At 42.2% G+C, this 22981-nt stretch overlaps 1 protein-coding gene across 4 annotated transcripts in view; it reads right to left on the bottom strand.

Annotated features, from left to right (window-relative positions):
• Positions 1 to 22981, bottom strand: part of MICU1 (mitochondrial calcium uptake 1) — a 108278-nt gene that overhangs the window by 39658 nt on the left and 45639 nt on the right. For 3 of the 4 annotated variants that reach the window (XM_035896645.1, XM_035896648.1, XM_009641173.2), the window contains 3 exons: positions 10273 to 10278; positions 9238 to 9352; positions 68 to 150 (listed from right to left, as the gene is read on the bottom strand). In XM_035896645.1, coding sequence (XP_035752538.1) covers positions 68 to 150; positions 9238 to 9352; positions 10273 to 10278 — 204 coding nt within the window. The remainder of the gene's footprint in view (positions 1 to 67; positions 151 to 9237; positions 9353 to 10272; positions 10279 to 22981) is intronic. The other variant, XM_035896647.1, reaches the window with a different exon arrangement.

Genomic DNA, 22981 nt, shown 5'->3' with positions numbered 1-22981 from the left:
TAGATGAGCACTGCACTTATGACTAAGATGCTGCAGCATCAAGAAGTCGATCCGTTGTTCAACTTGCCTGCTCAAACTCTTCCATGTCCACCTCGCCGTCACCGTTCAGATCAAACATCTTAAAGGCGATTTCGAAATTCCTCTGGGGAGCTACATAAAAAAAACAAAACAACAAAACCCCCACACAATAAGAAACAGAGACCAGTTAACAAAGATACAAAAGCTCAATAAAAAAAAAAAAAAAAGGCACAAGTTCAGAATCATCCTACTCAAAAGCAATTTTCCATAATTCTTGCAATTTTAAGAAGAAAATGCAGCTCTTGGGGACCTGTAGCATGGTGCTCCTTTTACCAAAGGTCTCAACAAGGAGGTTGGGTGGAGGAGATGTTTCTTGAACAAAATTTATTCCATTTACAGATAGAAAAAGCACAAAACCAGGATACTATCTGATATTTCTCAAGACAATCAGCAGAAAATGACACTGTAGCAAGAGCTCCAGCCTGCTCCATGCAGTATAATACCCATTTGGCCAGAGGACGTTCCTCTGGCGCTGCAGGGCACTCTCCATGCTCTGTGAAGCAGCTGGTGGGTGAGGAGTAGACCTGGACTTTTGGGTAATTCTCTTCCAGACTCAGCTCTTCTCTCACTGTACAAATTTAAACAAATCACTACCAGCTCCGTCTCCGTCCGGTTATGACACTGAGATAACACACGAGCTCACCAGCTGAGACGCACCCGAGACGGTGTGGTACCTTATTTTTCATTGCATTTAGTCTATGTTGTCATGGTTTATTTAGCTAGAACCCTGCAAAATCATCGCTACACAGCCACCCATCACAGCAAAACTGCGCTCTTTCCCCTGCATCCTGCCAAAGAATTTCAGTACGTTTCCATTTTGGGCTCTGTAACCCATCACCATTTAAAGCTACAACACAGTGCCACAATTTTTTTCCAAATTAAGCTGATATATGAGAATTTATCTTGCTCTGCTACTTTCAAATACATACCATCTACAGGAATCTTGGTGTTTCCTGGGATTTCCAGGGAATCCTCTAGGCTATAACTAGTGCTTAAGTTGTCAACTTAAATGATCAATTAAAACTTAGCCCCTTTTTTTTGTTCTGAAAATGGCTTTCCCCCACCCAAATCTTGCAGCAGGATGTGGGTCGCTGGTGAGGTTCATCCCCCTTTAACCTCATCTGTTGCAGTCAACTTTTAATAGTTGTTGTGGATGCTCAAAAAGCAATGAGTTTCTGCAGCCAGCATTCTGCGTAAGGCATCTCCCAGATGGGGGTGGGAAGGGAAGTGCGAAGAGGAACCACTCAGACAAAAAGAAATTAATATGGAATTAACCGAACTGGATTTTGTACATTAGTTACAGCTTCAATTCAGGGCTAGGGGACTTTCAGGTCGTGTTTTCCCCTTGCTGTAATAGAACGTAGCGCTTTATCGGTAAAAGATTCAGCAAATATGTTAATGAAATCACTTTTTCCAATCACTTTGTGCCTTAAACAGATGTATAACAACATTAAACTCGATGGCAGGAACGGCCTGTCGCTAGTTGCTTGATATATACGGCACATACAGTCCTGCTGGTATCATCTCTGGATTTCCAATTTCCCTGTGCCAATTATTTGGGCTTTAAATTCCCAACACCACGTGCATAAGCGACGTCTCCTATAACCGCGGCAATCGCCAGCAGCACGTGGTGGGTTATTTCATACACAACCCTGCAGCAGAAGCGATGCCTCCACTCAGCTTCTCTGTCCTGCCTGCTGGCATGGGCTTTGCTCTCCATCCCTTCTTATTTCGGTGTTAGCTGAGATGTACACAGGTGGACAGGTCGTCCCCAACACCGACTTCATAATCTCTTCAACAATACAACTTAATTAAAGGGATTTATACAAAAAGCTTCCTCTGTATCCACCCAGCATTTCCAGTGATTAATTCCTTACTTCCTTGAAAGCAAGAATATTAAGCACCCTCCAACTACCCTCCTAACGTTTAAATAACACATCCAATTTTCTTCACTTTAATTGCATGTACTGTGTGAAAGCCTGGACGCATTTCTCCTTATTAGCCCCCAAAATCTAGCAAAAGAGTTGTTTCCTACGAGGAAGTAGGGGACTATACAAAGCTCTAATCTAGCTACAAGATGCTAGAAAAAGAGCAGCTTGCACATCTCATCTTTCTTCCTCCATTTTCCCTACCAGGGTACAATGATGTATATTCCAAGATTGGAAAATTTGTTACCCCTTGATAAAAATTGGTGTTTGGTGGGGTTTTTTTTCTTTTTTTTTCCCCCTTTTTAAAGGAAAAATATAGTACCATGTCCCATTCACGCAGACACAAGGTGAACAGAGAAAGCAGGGTACTTGACCTGCCCCTCGCAAAGGCCATTCCCTTCCTTTCCCTTCTCTAAATACACATTTTCAAGAGCAGTTTATCAAAGCCCCAGAGGAGAACATCAATTGTAAAATTAAAATGAACAGTTCAGCATCAAAAATCTGCAGGGTCAGTATTTTCTAAGGACAGGGAAGGAAAGTGTCTTTAAATTGGCAAATTTAATTACTTCATTCCTTCAGCTAATAAGCGACACAGCTCGTTTCTTCCTCTGATCTGCATATCTAACTCCAATTACTTGTAACGACACTTCAATCCAAACGTGAATCTGAGCCAGGGAAACCAGAGGGCACCGAAGACAATTAGCTCATCCTGCTCCTGCTCAGGAAGAAACGTTCATCAAGATATATGTCCCTGATCTTCAGGCAGCTTGGATTTATTGGTCCTGAGCGAGACGATTTCTGCCTCTCCTCATGGGCATGATGTTTCTGACCAGGATTTATTGGGGAAGAGTCATTCCAGTGGCAGCTAAACCCCCCTTGCCCACCCTGCCCCATTACTCGTGCTTACCTCAACCTGTACCACCTCCATTTCTCTTCCTCCCCTTGTACTTACATCTTTCAGAAACTGACTGTAAAAGCAGCAGATACTGGTTTGTCGAACTAAACTTAGCTTCTTTTTTTCCCCCCCTCTTCTATACTGCCTCCCAATTTTACCCTTGTTGACTGCAGCTTCTCTTAAATTTCCCGACTGCCTCCTTAATTAAGGTGCCTCAAAATGAACGCAATATTCCTCCTGTAATGGTTATCAAAACCATTTAAAGGACTATTTGCTTTTAATACAGCGCAATGCCTGTCTTTACAAGGGAAAACCACTCCTGGATTTCCCCAAGCGCTGAGCTGCATTTCCAGCTCTCTCTGATTTTGTGAGCTATCTCGTCACCATCCCTTTGGACATTATTCAGAATCAAGATTTTTCATTGCAATTAATTTCCCTGGGGCAACAGAGTCTGGAACTGGTCGGAGAAGCCACAGTTTCTTTTCTAGCTTTATTTCCAGTCTTTAGGTGGATAGGAGGATACAACAAATTCCTAACAACCCCTCCAAATCATTAACACAAATGAAAATATGGTACTGGAGCCCACACCAATATCAATTCATGAGTTACCTAATCCCTGCTTTGAGATATAGGCAAATATATTTAGAAAGATCAGGCTGAAATTATTCTGTAGATCCATAGCTCCACCAGCTCTCCACACCAGTTTGCTTTTTCAACTAACCTGGATGTTAGTGCAAAGGGCAATTAACATTTTTTTCTTGACTCATTTGTTCAAAGCAAGTATCTGGGGACAGAAAGGCAGTAAGGAAACCAAAAGCCACACGCAGTAGCGTGACAAAGATGAGCAACCTCCACCAGACAAACAGATGATGAGCAGCAGCACTGACCACATTGAAAAACCCACCCGACTCATCACTATTAAGCCCCAGGGAACCTCTGAGGCATTAGATGGGTTGATTAGGCATCTTTAAGCCAATTATGTCATTTTTAACTATTTTGAATTATTCAGTAGGCCAATTTGTAGCACTCAATTGCTCTTTATTGCCATTTATTCTCACCAGAAGCAATGCATTCTGAGAGACAATAAATGCTCACCGATGAGAACGGCCACGTTCTACTATTTTTGCACTCATTTAATCTTCTCCTTCCCCCAAACTCAATGCTCTGCACTTGGAGATACCTCTCAACAAGTCTTTCCCTCTGAGTCCTACTGCAACTCATGCAGTACATTGGCTACAGTCACAAACATTAAGTGGCTGCAGAGCATCCACCTCAAGCGGAGGTACCACATTTTAGGAAAACTGTTTTGAACATGCTATTGGAAAATTAACGTTGCTCCCTTCAGATGTAGCTGAAAATGTCTTTGTCTGAATTTAAACACAAAGCAGCTCAGGACTTCAAAATCCATCCTGAAACTGAGTAACTCCCCAAGCAACTCCAGTGTGGGATGACAGATCAAGAACTCAGCTGGGGAGTTACTTCAAGAAAAATTAGTCTTTAGGAGTTAAATATCCGATGATTGCTTTTTCCCCATCTATCCCAAAATTAAGAAAAATACATGTGCAAAGGCCATAGTACCATGAAGCTAAAAAAAAAAAATTCTTCATAATCAATCAATCTGAAATCAACATAGTCCTCCTAGAGGTAAAGACAGATTTTCATCTCAAGAGATGGCTCTTCAAGCCTTGCAGCTTTAATGTTTTTTCTTTTCCTTTTTTCAGGCCACAATATTGGGGAAAAAAGCTTACGTTATTCCTCCGGCCAAAGATTAATTATGATCCCTCCCTCCCCGCCCTTAATCTACATGAATCAGCACGGTTGTTATTCTGTCTGACTCTGCACAGTGGTATTTTAGCCGAGAAATTTTTCTGTACATGTTTGAATTGGAACATTTCTGTCTGAAGGGAAGAATCAGGGTCACACACAATCTCACCCTTACAAGACTGCAGCCACCGCACCAGTAACAGGGAAGAGCTAGATTATGGACTTTCACATAATGCGTCTCCAAATGCTGTAACATTTTTTTGAGAACAGAATCACAGCCTTATAGGGAAGCAACTATCCATAGAATATAGATGGCTGAGCCTCAGCTGCCATAGATATGGAGGAGGAAAAAAAAAACAAACCAAGATTAAAATGTCCTAATGGTGCAGATATTTTCCTTTCAAATTATTCCATTATTTTAGAAAAAAATTCCAAATCCTCTCACCTTTTTTTTTTTTGGTTAATCAACACAGAAATGTAAATAACAGGCAGCTAAAATAACTGCCCATGGCAGAAACGGGATGCTGAGCCAGAGTACTCTTGGTCTGATGTGAAGCAACCAGGCTTCGGTTCAGAAGCTGGGACATCCCTTGGGAGAGGATCTCTGTGTTGCTCAGATGCACCTTGGAAATCCCACACAGCAGCAACTGGGCTGGCAGAAAAGTATTGAAGACCTCCCTACACCACATAGTACGGATGAGACAGACCCACATATACGCATGTAGGTAAACGGAGGGTTTTGAAAATTTAAAGATAAAAGTAGGATGAACAGGACCACAAACAAGAATCTTCCTATAAACTCAAAGCAACCTTTTATCACCTTTTCTTGTAGAAATGAGCCCTATGGCACTTAGTGCTGCTTTGCAGGATTAAACCACCGCCGGTACGGTGATGATCTCACTCATGGCAGGGAGGAGGCTGAAGACGTTGGTGTCAGCCAGCAGTACATATTCAGTGACCCCAGCACAAACGGAGCCCGGAGATGACGTTGCCGGCACACAGCGGTGCGGAAGAGCATGCCGTGCCACCTGCATGGCAGGGATCTGACAGAGATCCAGCCAGAAAATCATTGCCAGAGCTAGGTGGTTTGGAATTTATTTTTTACATGGAGGAAAATAATAATAATAATAATAAAAAAGTCAATCTGTCCCAGGTGAGAGTACCCATAAGGGATGGCAGCACACTGAGCTCTAGAAAGAGCCTGCAGGAGATGGGATAAGAAGCTGCGCATCTGCTACGAGAGCCCTGGCAGGACAATAATTCCTTTGGCTTGATCCAATGCTGTTTAACCCTCCTTCCAGGAGAAGTAAATCCAGACACAGCGACAGTCCAATTATGGAAACAACACGACCTATTCTTTCAATGCCCAGCTCCCTTCAGCATCCGTTAATCAAGTAGGCATTAGTGCGCCTGGACAGCGGACCACGACTGCTCTGAAATTGCAGTTGCTGATGATGGAGAAGCTCTTTCTCCCCTTCCTCCACCTGTTCTGCAAGTCCAAAAGCAAAAACCTCTTTGGTTTAAGAAAGCAAAGACATTGCTTCCCTATGACATTTGAAGGGCCCAGGGGAAATCCCATTGACCTTTTGCTTGTCTTTCTGCCTCTGCCCCAAAACACAGGGAGCAGCTGAAGCAACCAAAACCGTGGGGTATCCTTAAGGACTCTCATTGCCTTTAATAGATGGCTGACCTTCCGAAGCAGTTAAATGCTATTTTATTAGCTGTTTTAAAAATACATTTTCACAGAAACACAGCAGCCGGCGAGAACAGACAGTGCTAGAGCAATAAATCACTTGTGAATAAAATACGGTGACAGACTTCATTTTCTGTGCAATATGCAAACAGCTCTCCGCGAGCAACATACAGATGAAGCCTCTACCCCTCTCTCCTCCTCTCCCTCCCCGGCAGCTGCCACACAATCCGTGTTTCAGAGAATACAGCCAAAGCTGCAAAGACACATTCAATGAAAAGCTTAAGCAAGCACTCTCAAAGCCCGGCGGTGCTTTTGGTAGAGCCAAGGAGATGGGCAGGAGCCATCCCAGCAGACTTGCTGGGCACAACCCTCCGGAGTGACACGAAGCCCTTTGGGTTTCTTCTTTTTAGAAGTTATCATTGATCAGTTTGGAGTTCAGTAAGCCAGACCAGACCACGATTGATCTCTCCCTATCACTTCTGAGCACCGCAGAGGAACATCTCTCCCCTCCTGCCTCCCACCCCCAGACCCGATCTCACGCTCCCCTTCTGATTATCCTGCTTCAGTGCTCAATACGCCACTTTCCTTTCTCAATATTTAGTGGCTTTCAGCTATTTGATGTAATCTGCGGCTCTCTCTTGTCCAGATACCTTCGTAATGTTTGGGTTATTTAAATAACACGGTGAGAAAACCAATATTGATCTGCCAGGTTTAAGTCGTACTTTCCTCATTCTATTTTATTTATTTCCCAGCAAAAAAAAAAAAAAAAAATCAGGAACTACTGGATTCCTGCAAGGTAATGTTCATTAGGAGATTAAATCAGTGTGGCAGAACAGTCAATTTTCTATCTAGCCACAGGGCAAGGTCAGTTTGGGAGTTTTAGTTTTATAGAAGCAAATGCATTGAAAATAAAACCCGAAGTCTTCCTCTGGGGAATCACTCTTTGACAGTAGCTCCAGAGACATTCCTCCATCTTCAATACGCATTCAGCAAACTCCCAAAATACCTAAAAGTCAGTCTAAAAGTCATGGGACACTTTTTTCATCTCTAATTTTTTATTTTTTTCCTTTTTGAAAGCTCCTGCCTTGCCCACCCTTCAACATGGTTCCTCTAATCACACACCGCCTAATTCCGTCTCCTCTTGTTAGTCTGATTCCCTAGTAATTGCAAACATGCTTAAAAGCCCAAGAACAAGAGGGGGAAAAAGAAATCCCTCCTGCATAGCCCTCCAAAACAAGGCTGGCTGCTACTCTACCAGAAGGGGTCCTTTTTCTTTTATTGTCACAACAAAGAAACCAAAGCAAGAACAATTTCTCTTACTGCTGCCTGTGGAAATGAAATTAATTCTGTGCCCTGTGTACTTGATTAGGGGGTTGTTCACCGCCAGCACAGCCATAAAGCCAAGGGCACGATCATTTTCTAAACCACATTCAGTAATGCGATACTATAGATTTGAGAGTTCATTGCCATCTGTGGAGACTCAGATGAAAAGCCCTCGCTACACAAGTGAAAATACCTTAGATAATTTCGGCACAGGCTAGACTAACATAAGAAAGGAACGGCAAAAGTCTTCAGAGTCAGTTCTGAGATTCAGTCAAACAAAAAAGCAGATTAGAATCATAAAACAAATCCCCTGGCTGGAACTAGCTTTATCTCCCAGTGTTTGTTTTCACGACATGAAGGTCACATATGCGTGACCGTTTGACTACAAGCAAGACCTTGAACATTGCTTCTCCCCGGTAACAGATCCGCCGAAATGCCGTGTTCAATAAATGAAGAGCTGCCTCTTTCGTTTGTCCGTGTTACAGCATGCAAGAACATGGGGGGAAAAAAAAAAAATCACCTGTTGCTTTTACAAAACATCAGTGATTACCCAGCTGACTCCCTGAACAGCACAGAGCAGGTAGCGATGGGGGTCTACAATAAACTGGGAAGTGTCCAGCTTTTTAATTCCTGTAATCAGGTCATCACGAAACGGATACTTACAAGATTAGATGGCCAAGTTTTCTCTCTCTCTCTTTTTTTTTGAAGTCTAAAAATACAAAGTCCCAAGTTCATTTGGACAGTGGCATATTCCTCATTACCCCACGTTTTCTAATTGGGCTGAAAAATAACTGGAATTTCTGTTGACTTTCGTGTTTGTGATGCAGCAGTAGAGAAGCTCTGCAAATGAGGTTTCGAGCTTGGTTTCCCCCATGAAGAAAATCTAGAAATGCTGTTTGACATTACCAAAGGCTTCAGTTTCACTGTTTCTTGCCAACAAAGCAAACTTAAGTGCCAGCACCTCCAAGTGCAGAAGACTTTGCTGGAACAGATTATCACATCACAGAAATATCACAAATGCAAGTGCAGCAGGGTGAAAAGACAGAAGGTATCTAATGATACATGTTGAAATGTAAACAGCTTAACTTCTCTCCTCATTGGATTACATCATGCACAAGCCTGAGTTTACCCACAGGGAAAATACAGCTGGAGAAGAGAGTTTGAACAGTCTTGTAAAGAGTGAAGAGCTGGAAAGCAATATTAATCCAAACAGAAGAATATCCTATGAACGCAACTCAAGAACAGGTCTCCATTTACAGTTTTGAACAGCAGACCAAATGACTCACTCAAAAAAAAAAAACAACAAAAAAAACCAAACCCAAACCTGCCACATTTTAAAATATATTTTCAGAAGTCATGGATCTTTCTGACCCACTTGAAGCTAAGTCTAAACCAGATGAAGCAATAGCATTATTCACTTAACTCGAGTTTCAAGCAATCAAGAATTCCTTTCAGGGAAACATATGTAGACAATAATAGCAAACTCGTTGCTTGTAAACCTTTAAAACATTAAGAAAAACAGTAATTGCAGGACCCCCCCCCTCCCCAGTACTTACTGGAAAGGACTGTTGTGAGGAAGATGTAGTCGGAAAAAGAAATGAGTCCACATTCTCCAAGCGCATAAAATATGCTGTCTTCGTCGGCAAACTTCTCTCGCTCCTGGGACAATTTCTATTTATTCATCCGACCCACACCCCAAAAAGAGAAAATAAAGCAATCGATTAGAGACAGGGAAGGATTTATTTGTATTCTTATCACCAACAAGGCATTCCATGTACACACACCCCAACTATCTCCATTCATATTCATTGGACCTTTTCCAGCCTTCGAATCTGTCAGAAACACTCTGCAAAGGTCAGTGCTTCCCCATCTCAAATCAGGGGTAAGGAATTGCACAACAATATTTAGTTGTTTTAGCCTAGCTGAAATACAGATATCTAAAACTATGTCTGAATCTAAGAGATGAGTGTAATGAAAATCAGATTTTTTTTTTAAGAGAGGATTCAAAAAGGAAATTAGTATAATTCACTAATAGCATTTTAGTTATACTCTGTTGTAGCAATCGCCAAGAAAGAACTACTTTGCATGAATATAAAGTATGATCAAAGTTATCAAAAGTGTGTAGTTATCAGAAGCACACAATTCAGGAGTGTATTTAGCAAGCTCGCTAGGAGGACCAGGACCAGTACCAATCTCAATCTCTCTCGCTCCACTTCTGTTTCAGCACCTTGTTTTAATAGAAAATACCGCATGTGTTTTATCACCTAATCTCCCTTCCTAAGCTAAAAATCCAAGTCCCCCTTTGACCCACTGAAAATTCAAAGACTGAAAAGGATCCATAAAACTGTTAGGAAATCCACACCGGTGACCCATTTTAAGAACACAGCAGGAGGAGGCACACGCACGCATGGAGGAAAATGAAATGAATATAAAGGAGAGTAGGCGTGGATGAGGTTATTCCACAGAAACCAGGTCATGCAAGCACAGAAGCATGGTGAAAGCAAGGCTGAATTTAGGAACAGCTTTAGGAAAAACCACTGACAAACACCACCACACGAGGGTCCAGCTACACAACTGTCCCCCACCGTTACCTCTGTCTAGCGGAGATCCCATCATATACAAGATAAAGGAAAGAAAACTGGTTAACCGACAATAAAATAAGCTGGCAAAACATAACAACATCAAGTTGAATGGTTAGACTTGCGAAGAGCAAGGAAGTTTCGAAGCAACCAGGTCGTTGCTTTGACTGGGCACCGCTAAGAAGCCTGAGCAGATGTCCCAGCAAGAGTTAGCCCGTAGCCTCTCCAGGCCAGACCCACGGTCTGCAGCTGATGTCTCTCATCTACCTCAGGGGTTGGGTTTGGGTTTTTTTTGAGAAAGAACTCACCATTGTATGTGACTGCAGAGTGGGGATGAGCTCAGCTAATAATTTAGATGAAAATTTAACCCGTATCTGGCTCGGAAACCACAAGAAAGGAGACAAAAATAATCATATAGATCACCAAAAAAAAATAATAATACAGTTTTCAGGAAAAAAAGTTCAGCTCTACTGATCAAATAAAACCCTTCCTAGTACCTTGTCCTTTACCATCTGGAGAGCATCAGGAATTTAATAAGAGGTGAATGACTAACAGCAGACAACATGCTAATGGCACTCATTTCACACAAGATAACTGCTATTGACACTTACAGGATACCAGGCTGAAGTATCATTTACTGAAAAAAAAAAAAATACTTTTGCCTCTCCTCTCATCAAGATGGATCCAAAAGCAAAATTACACTGACACTTATGCTAAGGACAAACAAACAATGTCTGGTTTTCCTCTAAACTGAAGGCAAGATTTGTGGCGAGCGCAGTTTTCGGTGATTGCTGCCAACAGCATCTCACCTGCTCGCGTGATTTATTGCCCCGTCCTCCGATTGCCCGTCTTTAGCAGCATTTATCATAAACAAGCTGTTAGCAGCCTACTTCGCCCGCTCAAAGGATCCCGTGAAAAAGTTCCAGAGGTCGGTTTATTAATTTTTATGGGTTTCTTTTCTGCACCTAAAATTAATAGTCGGCAAACAGCTCAAAATATTCCTCATAACCTGAAAACTGCATCCATAGACTAACAATAAAAAAGGTATTAAAGTAATCTGTCTCTGAAATACAAAGGTTTAGGCATATGGGAGGGAGAAGCATTTACTCATTTGCATCTTACTTTGAGCAAAGTAAAAAATTGTTTTTAATTTATTTTACACAAGCATCTACTTGTCAGAAACCTGGGGCAGGGGAACGTACGCTGTCACTACGATGCCTGCAGCTAAAAGAAAAGGGAATTTCTCCCACTGATCTTAAAAGGGCAAAAAAAAGGCAACTAAGTTGCTACAGTAATAACGGACCTGATCAATAAGATTTTTAGGCTCTCGGCACCAGGAGAACAGATGTTTAAAAAAAAAAAAAAGAAAGAAATCACAACTCTCCCATGTATTTTCTTCTAGTTCAGTGAGAAGCTGTGTGTTTGATTGCTTTCCACAAACTACGTGGGAAGCTTGCCCCACTATGGGAAAGGCTGAGAGCATCCTTCTCAGGGGTTGTTCCCCACCGTTAAACACTGTATTCTACAGAATTGTATTATAATCCCCAGGAAGAATAAAATAAATAATAATAATAATAGTAAAAATCAACCTTTACTCCTTTACAAAGCACAGTGTGGACTTGTGATGCCTCAGAGTTCAAGGTGGAGAAACCCAAAGTCAGTCCTCACTAACACCAGAACCACTGCCTACAGACCTCTCGAGCTTCTTTTCTATGTCCTACCTTTCCTTCCAGCATACTAGACCATCCCTCCTAGCCAGAAAGGTAACGCACAGGATCAGAAAAGGTAGGGAAAAAAAAAACCCCTTTCCAAGCCTCCGTCCTCTTTTAGAGACACGTCATCTTCACAAATTAGTTATACACCCAATTCCAGGACAACTTCCACATTTCACACCCTTTTGAATCTGAACACAAGCTAATTCTCAAAGTGCTCAGTTAAAACAGACAAATGTCTTCCATTTAAGAATTTTTTTTTCTATGTTAAATCCATTCCCAAAACCAGAATAATTAACTACGACCATTCAGCACGCCCGAAAAAACATTCAAAACTGAGCATTCACGAGTGAGCAAGCCATGGGAAACCGTTTGCAAGTATGATGTGTTTTTTAATCAAGCAGTAGATTCATCTTAAAACAAGCACACAAACGAGCAAACATCCAAATTAACACGGAAAAAGAAACAGAAATCCAAATGTACCACTGCTTTCAGCACAAGCATGGCTGTGTAAGGTCAGTGAAAAGCCGCCAGTCCAGTCTCAGTGGAATAAAACTTTTTACAGGCATTCAAGCAGATTATCTTACAATACCAGGCATCAACAACAGGTAAAAAAAAAAAAAATAAATTAAATAATGTAATTGCATTTCAAAATACAAAGATTGGTTTGCCCTTTCCAGTGCAGGCTCCAAGCCCAACGAAACAGCACCAGAACATGGGTTGAACGTATCGGTAACAGCGACCAACCTCCTCCCCAGATCTGGGTGCGGGAGAAAAAACAAGTTGTGTGCCACACGCAGGCAGCTCCCCAGACTCGGGTTACAGGCTGGCTGCAAGCAAGCGAAGCACCCAAAGGTGCAGCACAAACTTCACACATCCTACCCCAAAACTGGTCTACTGCTGGAGCCTCCCTCGAGCCACGTACGTGGCACAGCTCCCAGGTTCAAAGGGTTTTAGGGAAAACACCCCACTGATTCCTTCCACTCCTCACCAAATATTACCTTTATTTCGGATTTAAAGATTGTTTTCCCAGGGCTGAGTGAGGAGTGAAGCACATTAATACTTTATGCAAATCTCAAAAAAAAAGAGATGTATTTTTACAAGTTGGGGGATGCCTTCTCTGCAAAGGCAGAGACGGGTGCAGGGCGCAGTGCTGGTGTTTGCTCTGCATTCTCTAACCCACGTTTAGAAAAGCCTTATCAGCTCAATCCTTGCAGCTCCACTTCATTTTGCATTTCAGAAACTACTTAATGAGCAGCATTTAATTTGCCACTTTGGGAAGAACACGTTCTTGCTAAGTCACTTAAGAGTCAACAGTTGGTATTTCGATCTGGAGGAGAAAGCACACTTTCCGCACATTTATTCACATTACTTCTTTACGTTTCAACATCACCTTTGTGCTTATATATGCCAAAGCTTCAGGGATTTATCAGCCTTACGTGACCGCTCGACAGTGACTTACGCCTTCCAAAACAACAACAAAATAAATATCAAAGTGCATGCAAGATAACGAGTATTTCTCCAGAACCAGAAAGTAATTCTGTAAATTAGTAAGGAATTTTAGATGAACCATAACCGTCTTTTATTGACAAATGTCATCATACTCAGTTTGTTCCTTTTTAAAAGAAATACTTTAAGGTTACCAATATTGTGTAAGCAAATACAAAACCATGAACGTTTCAAACAGGGAAGTCACCTTGCGGCAAAGCAATTCTCTTTCAGTCCCAACTGACCACCTTCAGTGATGCAAACCATTTAAAAGACATCCATTAACGCATTTCTTTTATGGCTGGCTGTAGACATATCGGAAAAGAAGTTAAAATGCTGTATGTTCAGTGTTAAAAAGAAATAGTCTCTTTTCCACAGTAGGAGTTTCCAAAAAAAAAAAAATCTCTGTTACAAGTTGGCCTAATATAGACAATTTCTTTCCTCGTTCTTGAGTTTTCTGGCTTTATAAGGTAAAGATGACCCTCTGTATTATTGCAGTTTTGGGCTATGTGCCTCTTTATAAATTAACTCTCTAAGAAGAGAAGAAAACCCCACATTAGTACTTGTGCACCTAAGACTAAGCCGTATACATAGACGTGATGCGCTGTTAGTCCTGCTGGCACATGGCTTGATACCTTGGGCTTAAAGCAGTAGGCAGCACCCCTATAAATAAAAAGCTATTAGGAATCCTTCTAAGGATGGGAAAACAAATCTTATCATAAAATTTATTGGACAATCCATTTAATTAATGTGTTTAAAACAGTCTTTAGCACCTACCACACGTATTGTTTGACATCTTTAAAAACATTAGCTGGCATCTGCCGTCTCATTAGTGCTACGCAACATTGAAATGTGCAGCGACGTGGCTCCTATTTGCCTGGTCCAGCAGAGCCCACAGGACAGCATCGTGCTGGCACAGGCTCACTACAGCTCCTTCCTGAGCAGGGATGCTGAAAATCTGGGGAAATATATACTGAGACACTCACTGAGTCACGCATTGGGAACAGATGCTCTGTATTACTCCATCACGCAAGACAGATAAGGGGAAACCCATAAGAAATGCCAGTGAAAACTGCAGGCAATGCAGCCTGCTATAGTAACTAAAAACATTAATGCTTTGAACTCTGCCTGCATCAAAATGCTGAACTGGAGGCTCCAAAACGAGGGAGATTTTTAATTTTGGTTCTTCTTTTTTTTTTTTAAGATATAAACTTTGAAGAACAAACACCATATATTTTGAGATTTCATGATAGCTCATGTTGGCACCTCACTACCTACATTAACACAACTGAACTGAAGAAATAAAAAGGCTTTCAGATTCAGACGTAAAAATGGAGCCTTTCAGCCCAGATGTTCAAAAGCCCTTTAGGGAAAAAGAGGCAGGGGATGTCCCTCCACACTGTGAAACAAGGACAAAAAAGAACTTGGAGGAGAGTAGAGGAATTTAGGGTTTTTTAAAGCTCTCTTTATAATGTGGATGCAAAATAAGTCACTTTAGATGCACCACCTGGGATTTTTTATATCACTTTTTTATATATCACTAAATAAGGAAAAAAGTGTTTAAGGTTGTGATAGGAACAGCACAAGGACCTTCCAAAACTCATAAACCTCTTCGTGCTGTGGAAAAGTTTGCTGTATCATTCCTTGTAGCTCTAGATAACTTACTATAAAGTCTACAGACTAACACAGGCAAATGTAAACAGATTCTGCACAGCAAATCGTGGTGGGTGAGTGTTAGCGTAGGACAAGGCTTAAAATTTACTGTTAGTGGATAAATACTGAAGCTTATGACCTTTCAAGAGTTTATTTTAATAATGAGGTTTTTTAAACCTTTGATTTGGGGGTTATTTTATCTGTATATATACACAGGGGGACAAAAATACAGAGCTGGACATGGATGAAGTTGTTCTGCATACTCTCTCCCCTCTGAATTTGATTTTGGCCACGTACAGAGAATCAAAAATGAGGCAGCACTTATTACTACGGGTGGTCTCCTGAGACTGGAAAGAGAAATCTGCATTCCCTCCTTCCAGCAAGGCTGTAAATATTCATCACCTTTAAAACAAACGGCACCTGAAACGCAAGGCCAGCATTCTGTATGACCGAGAAAAAAAAAAATAAAAAATGACACAGACTTTCCCGACCCTTCGCAGGCAGCAGACCCACTCATGCAAGGGAGAAACCCCTGCTGGAAAAGCAAATAGGAAATGCCTCGGAAAAGGGACAGTCTATGCTTCTGCTTCCCTCCACTGCGCTCAGTCCTCTGCAGGGTAATGAAATCGCAATCTCTAGGACCGCAGCAGCATGCATCATGGGAATTTGATGGGGAAAGATTAAAATTAGGTCCTTGATGTCCCAAATCATGCTTCTAAAATGAGTTTACTTTTGACACCTTTGAATTTAAATGGCTGTTTAGGTCTGCGTGTGGAAATGGGGATACTGCTTTCCCTCGTCTCAGCCTGCATTACCAAGATGAACTCATTATGTTGATAATGCATGCTGCCCGTTTTCTCCGATAAAAACTCCAGTATGAAAGTACATGAGGAAAATAATAATTCTGTATCGAAAGCAAGTATTAAACATTGGCTCAGACAATGAGGTCGGGCCACACACTCAGTACAAACCACTTGGCAAATGAGAAACGGGTTTGGGGAAAAACCACATGTAATCACATAATTAGAGACTGCCATCACACTCGCAAATGGCTTAAGGAACCAAATTAAGATATAGCTAAAAATCTTGCCATTCCCTTCCACTCTCTCACTCCTCCTTTCTTCTTCACCTGCTTCTCCCATCCTACCCTTCTGTAGTCAGTGAGGTCAAGCATCTCCTAAAACATTCCCTCCCATGCTGCTCAATCCATCCTCCTTCCCTCTCCCCTTCTCCCTACTCTAACTCCACGTTACCCAAGGACAGAGTTTTCAGAGCTCACTTTTGTATCCCTTAAGTATTAAGCGTTAATCTAACACCAGCAAAACTATCAAAGATAGCAAAGCCAAAAATGATCCCATAAACCACTTTCTGATTAAAAGACTGCATACATCCACTAAGGGCACTTTGTCACTAAGCTGCTTATTTTTTGCTAACTTCCCCTATGGATTTCATTAACAGCACCAAGCTACAGGGCAAACAAAGCATTTGGAGTACATTTCCCTCTTTACGTACTAATACTAAATCAATTTCCCTCTGCTTCCTAGTTCCTTTTCCTGGAAACCATCTTATGAACTATAGCATCTAAATATCTTCTTCCTAAAATAGTCTTTAATATACTTCACCCTACACAGTTCTGTAACTTGAAAAACTCCAGAAAGTTTGCAAAAATAACCTCCCCCAAACTTATACACAGCCAAATACACGATGTTTCCCCACAGCATTTGGCCAGAGAAATGCCTGTCCTTTCTCACAGAATAAAACTAGCTTCGTGGCCTCGAGCGGAAAATGCCATTTTCCAACAGAGCCAGCTCTATCGCAGTCTCATCAAGCTGCAAAGTAAGACAGAAGCCTCAAAAGACACCATGAAAATAGGAGGATAGGGAGATAACACATGAGCTTTGCTCAAAGATGTTCCCGTTAATAAATCCACGTATTAACAGTTACCCTGAGGACCGCACTCTTTACCAAGCCAAATTTAAGTATTCTGAAATAAATCCTTTAGCCTGAGGATCAAGGAAAGGATTCAAGATTATTTATTAAAGGAGCGGGGAGAAGGGGTGAGCGTACACTGTCCCTTTTCATGAAAAGTGCATATTATGAGGTCTGAAGCACAAACTAATCAAAGCACATGCTGTCTGCTTTGTACCTGCCAGAAATCCTGGTGGAAGGGGAGAGGGTTAGAAAAGGGAAGAAAATGAGGGAATGCTTGGTTACACCAAAAAAACAAATCATAATTAGAATAAAGACACAAGTATCAGAGATATTAGCAGCTGGAAGGAACACCCACCGGGTACCTAGAAATCAGAAGAAAAGAGGACATGCAGCAACCAGAGCATTTTAGTAGTATCTGCCAAACGAGCCCTGTGAAAACGAGCAACAGAATTAGTGGTACAAAAGGATAACAGCAAGTAGAGCTCTGTCAAAACCAATATGCCACGAACATGTGGTAGAGGAGGCAGGGAAGGATGAAGTGTGTTCTGTACATGGACGTAAAGCGACCCAGGTGTCCATCAGGCTGTGTGCGCACCATGCATTTACCTGTGTTAGAAGCAACTAAGCCTTTTCTTTGATGAAATTCATTTTCATTAAACACAAGCCAAAGAGAAGAAATCGCAGTTCGGTGTCCCCACAGGTCTCAGCGCACCACACGCAGGAAAAAGCAGTGAGGAACAAAAAAGTAACTCAAAACTGCTAACCAGAGCAAATGGGAGGACCAAGTTTGGCTGGGATGAGAAAGCTAGCGAGCAAAGAAACCCACAAACACAGACGCTGGTGTCAGCAAAGAAAGTCAAGAAGAGAAAAATTGTGTCAGCTCCGCTCAGATTTGCTGATTATCTGCAATAGACTGCACCTCAGCTTTCTTACACAAAGGGTCACAGGCAAGAAGTATCTCCTGCCAGTTAGGACACTTGGAGACGGCAGAGGAGCTTTTGTATAGATGAGCGTAAGTTCAATGTAGATCTATAGATCTACATAAGAAGATGCCTTCTCCTTATTATGTAAAAAAACCTACATGCCTAAGATCAGAAGCTGATAGAATTTAAAGGAGGAAACCTGAAATTAGACAAGAGATGTTCTACACAGATTATGGACCAGGATAGCTGAATGCTTCAAGCCACCTCCAAGCAAGCCATAACCTAGACTCAAAAGCTCAAACTGTTGACACTGGGGACTCATTTATTTCAAACACTCTTAAGACAGTCATTGGCAGGACCTCATACAATTGGATTTAGAGGACTCCTCACCTGTTTTCATGTTAAGGTATCATTTAGAGTTGCATCCTTTTGAATCTAGGTTTCAGAGGCACTTAAAGATCATGAGAGCTCAGAGCTAATGTTTGGCTCCTGAACGACAGCAGAACTTTGAGCTTGTCTCACTTGCTGCAAGCCTGGGTCTACGGCAGCTTATGCCACTCTGGTGGAAGGCTCATGCTCCAGCCTTAGCTCATACACAAAGCAAAGGACCCCAGAAATTCAGGCTAATGAATAAAGGCCCCCTTTCCCCCACTCTTTCAAACATTGCAGGAAGATCCTTCAATCCACCAGAAAAGCCTGTGCTAAGGATGGTCCATCTACCTCCAAGTCCTTTTCACAGGGATCCTTCCTGAGCACATTTTTTTTCAGGCTCCTGTGCTCCTGAGATGCTCTTTAAATCATCCGGCAAGAAATCTTCGTCCTGAGCTGACCCCCAGCAGCTCTTCTTTAATGGACACACACCTCCAGTTACAGGGCCTTGGCAGGTAAACGTAGTTTAAGCTGATCATTGCACTGGTCCACGATACAAGCCTGCACTATACAGTGAGTTTCAGATGTTTTCCTGGCCCTTACCTGATTCTTCCCTTCCTACGCTTCAAACTCAGTGGAGGACATCAAAGATACCAACACAAATGCACATGTAGTTTTGAACAAATTGCCAAGATAGAACAGAAAAAACACTTGTAAGGTTAGTTAGAGGCCAGAACATGTGGGCTCTCAAGTACAAACTCCGTTTCCTTTTGTGAAGCGATGAGGACAGGAACTGAACATGCGCAGACCCTCCTGGCTACAAGCAACCCTACTGACTGCTTGCTAACCAGAGAGGGACAATGCCCTGCAAGGAAAAGGCACAGAAGCCATCTGAAGTATCTTCCTTTTCCTTCACTTTGCTATTGCTCTGCATTACTCTCGGGCATCCCAAAAAATCTAGAGAGGTAAATATAAATGCTGGCAGGAAATACTTAATTCATAAATTTAATTAGAGGGCATTGAAAGCCTCTGTAATTACTTACTGCAGCAATGGTAGCAGGAGGGTAAGCTGTTGCTTGTAGCTCAAAGGCTTTTGTTCCTATTAAGCAGTAGCAAGAAATTTTCCCCACAGGAGAACAAAAAGAGCAAGTCGAGTGTATTCTGTATTAAACTAATAAGCCATCTAAGGTTTTTTTTTTCCTAAATAGGCTAGAGGTCTCTTAAAAGCATTACAGCTTACCTTCTGTGTGAACACCCAACCACACAAAGACAGATCTATGCTATGCACCCACCACATCCATTTTCTGCCTCTGCTCCCATCTTTATTGCTGGTGGCTGCACTGCTGCAAGCAAGCTCAGCTGCAGGACGCCTGGCAGCTCCCCTGCGCTGGCTCACGAGGACAGGGACCCCACCAAAGCACCTGCGTGACAGGGCGTGATTTGGCTCTGAACAGGGTGGATATGCAGCTCACGCTTTAGAGAACACCACTAACAGCATTGCTTTTTTTTTTTTTTGCTTTGAGAGATAAAGCTTGTAAATTATTAATGCATAAGCCTCCCCCCCCATCAAGTAAATAAAGAGTGCATGAAAAAAGACAATTTTAAACAAAATTTTAAAAAAAAAAAAGTGCATGAAAAAAGACAATTTTAAACAAAATTTAAAAAAAACACAACAAACAAACCCAAAGTATTACAACTTTAATGAAGCTTATGCCACGTTACGTGTGCTAAGGTATATACTTCTGCACAGTGAGAGTTTATTCATCACTATCATCTTGCTAAGCAAGATGCAAACAGTGAGTGATGGAACAGCACAACGCCTCAGTTTGAACAGCAGACCTGCAAAGAACATCTCCACAACGCGCTCGGAAGCGCCCTTTCTTAAGCCCTAACGAACATTACGCAGCAGGGGAACAGCACATCTTAAATTAAACAGGACTTCATCCCTTCTAACCGGAGGCATGCTTTTCAGGGTGGTAGGAGGAGAGAAGGGACGACATGAGGTATTTCTCCTGCAGACTGGTTTAAAAAGCATTTTCTTTTCCACCGCCAAAATGCAAGAGGAGGAAAGAGACACAGTGGAAATGGGGCAGATGAACAGTCATGGTCTGGACACCTTCAGGCCACAGCACCCTGAGCTACACATTAGCTGGTGTCTATTCTCACGTCAACCTTTTGTTCAGGCTCAATATGAACACTGTGAAATGTTTGCAGACTGATTAATATTTTTTTTCCTGCTCTGAATAAATAGCAATCAATGCCTCTTTTCCTCTACTTTCCAGACCTTGCCTCCCTGGGGAAGAAACCACCACACTTAGACAAAAATGGAGCCAGGGACAGAATTGCCTCCCCACACACTCAGCCCAGCAGCAGGTCAAAGAAAAGTAGGAGTTCATGTTGGCAAACCCATCTGACCAAGGGTTTTTGCTGGATCAATGTCTCCAGGGGTTTTGGTCTCGCAATGAGTGAAGAAAAAGCATTTAGGCTCAAATTACGGGAGCGTTGTTCCCATTAATAAGGCAGTAACATTTACCTCCCTCTCCATCAACTCTTTATATTATCACTAAGAAGAAGGGGCAGGAAGAAGAAAAAAAGCGGGCATTGTCTTCTCCCCACAGCATTCAATCACATGCACAGCAAGATGCTTCAGAAACCTGACACAACCACAATGCAGAGGCACATCACTCCACAAAATCCTTTGGCAAGAGCAGTCCCAATCACTGCATGGCAGCCAATTAGTTGTTTTGATGGCAGTTTTACTTAAATAAAATTGGTTCTGTGCGAAGAGCAGCTCATACATCTGCTTACTAATGCTGTAGCATTTAAACCTCAAACACACGCGCTCAAAATTCACGCCGATACTTTAAACATTGTCCCATAACACGTAAATAAAATGCAACTGACTGCACAGCTGGTTCTATTCTTTTAACTGAATCTCTTTCTAAATTCTTATTTGCATGCAACCCTGCCTATACACCTTTGCTTGGAACTAAAATTAGCTCTCTGTTCTACTCTTCAGCCAGGATCTAGCCTGCAGACTGTCAGTACTTTTCAGCACCACAGCTGCCTTGTGTCTGACTGCTCACAAACTCCTTTCACCTTAAAAATGAAATTTCCAGTGATCGGGCTTATTACTTTTTGAGCCCACGCCTGCACCACAAGTCCCATTACCTCTGCGCGACATTCAGAAGGATGCTTAGGGGAACGATGGACCTCTTACCCTTCTGCTTGAGCTCATCTGCTCTGCCAACGCAGAAAGGGAAAGCGCCAGAAAGTCATCTCCAGGTAGAGAATGCTTTGATAACCCAAGAGGAATACGTAGTTGGAAACAGGCAAGGAGGAGGAGATGCAAAAGGGTTTTATCCCTCGGGTGCTACTATGCAAGTGAAACTCCAATGAATAAGGTCAGCTCTGCAGCACCTCAGTTGGTGCTTGACTGAGTGAAGACAGCATTGTTTTTTAAACTGAAACCCAAAGCAAGCAATACAATGAGAACAAGACGCTATCAGACAGATCAATCTGCTGTCGGCTTCTTTCACTACCAAGGGAGAGCCAAGGCCCACTTATTTTATACTCTCCTCCTATTATCCTCTCACCTGGACATTACCACTACCCTCATAGCCACAGCCAGATTTAGCCAGTCCCAAGGTGTCTTTAAGCAGACAGCCAAGCAAACAAGAACCTCTGTTTCTTCATTTTCAACAGAGCAAACTGCTTCTAGGGTGTTATTAGACTGTGGAAAAAATAGGTCTCAGGAGAAGATAACAGAAAAGAGAACTCCATTGCAGTACCCTAAATCTGCTGCCTCACATTCAGACTATCCAAACCGCAGCACGTAGACATCCAAGCGCAGCACCGACATCTGCAAGTTATATAAAAAGCAATTTCACTCTGCTACAGGTCAGAGCAAAAGGTGGTTAGCACATCAGGCAAAGGCTGGCTGAAGGGTGGGGCACAGAAGGCCACCACGCAGAATGGCAAGATCCTAAGAGCACGGATGACGATGCACAGTCGAGCATGGTACCTCAAACACCGACTGTGGGTTTTCAACACCCCTGCGTGGTGACTGTGTCCACCGCATCCAAACGCGTTGTAATTCAAGCCCCCGGTGCTGAGGGGCATAGGAACAGAAAGTTGAGTTCAGCAAAAGATTGCCTTTGGATCTTTTATCCGGTGTCGTAGGAACTGACTGCGGGGTGCTCGGGAACAGAGGAACGATTAGCAAAAATAGCGTGGGATTCAGCATTTCTTCCCTACAAACAAATCTTGTTTATGTAAAGCCTCAGGGATGAGCGTGATAGCTTGACAAGATAAAATGATGAAAGTCAGCAGATGCAAAATAGACTGTCATAAACCAGAGGGAGAAACATTTGATATTCTGCAAAGAATGTATGTACTTTTTTTTGTTCAGTTGTTTTCTTTCTTTTAATCATGAAAAGCAGACATTGGGCTTGTGACAGGGGGAGAAGAAAACAAGTGTTCACAACACACTTCGTAGTTTTATGCATCAAAACTAACTGCCAAAATACTACCTTCCAATTGTTTGTTTTCAAGCAAAAAACTCTCTTTGCTGCCTGGGTAACCAGTAAACTTGTACACCGCTGCTGATGGGGACCCCAGGTATTTGATCACCTTCTGTCTTTA

This window comes from Egretta garzetta, unplaced genomic scaffold (genome assembly GCF_000687185.1).
Source record: "Egretta garzetta isolate BGI_Z169 unplaced genomic scaffold, ASM68718v1 scaffold536, whole genome shotgun sequence".
In the NCBI taxonomy this organism is placed as follows: Eukaryota; Metazoa; Chordata; class Aves; order Pelecaniformes; family Ardeidae; genus Egretta; species Egretta garzetta.
Note: the sequence above shows the minus strand (reverse complement) of the source record. Positions and strands in the feature narration are given on the sequence as shown.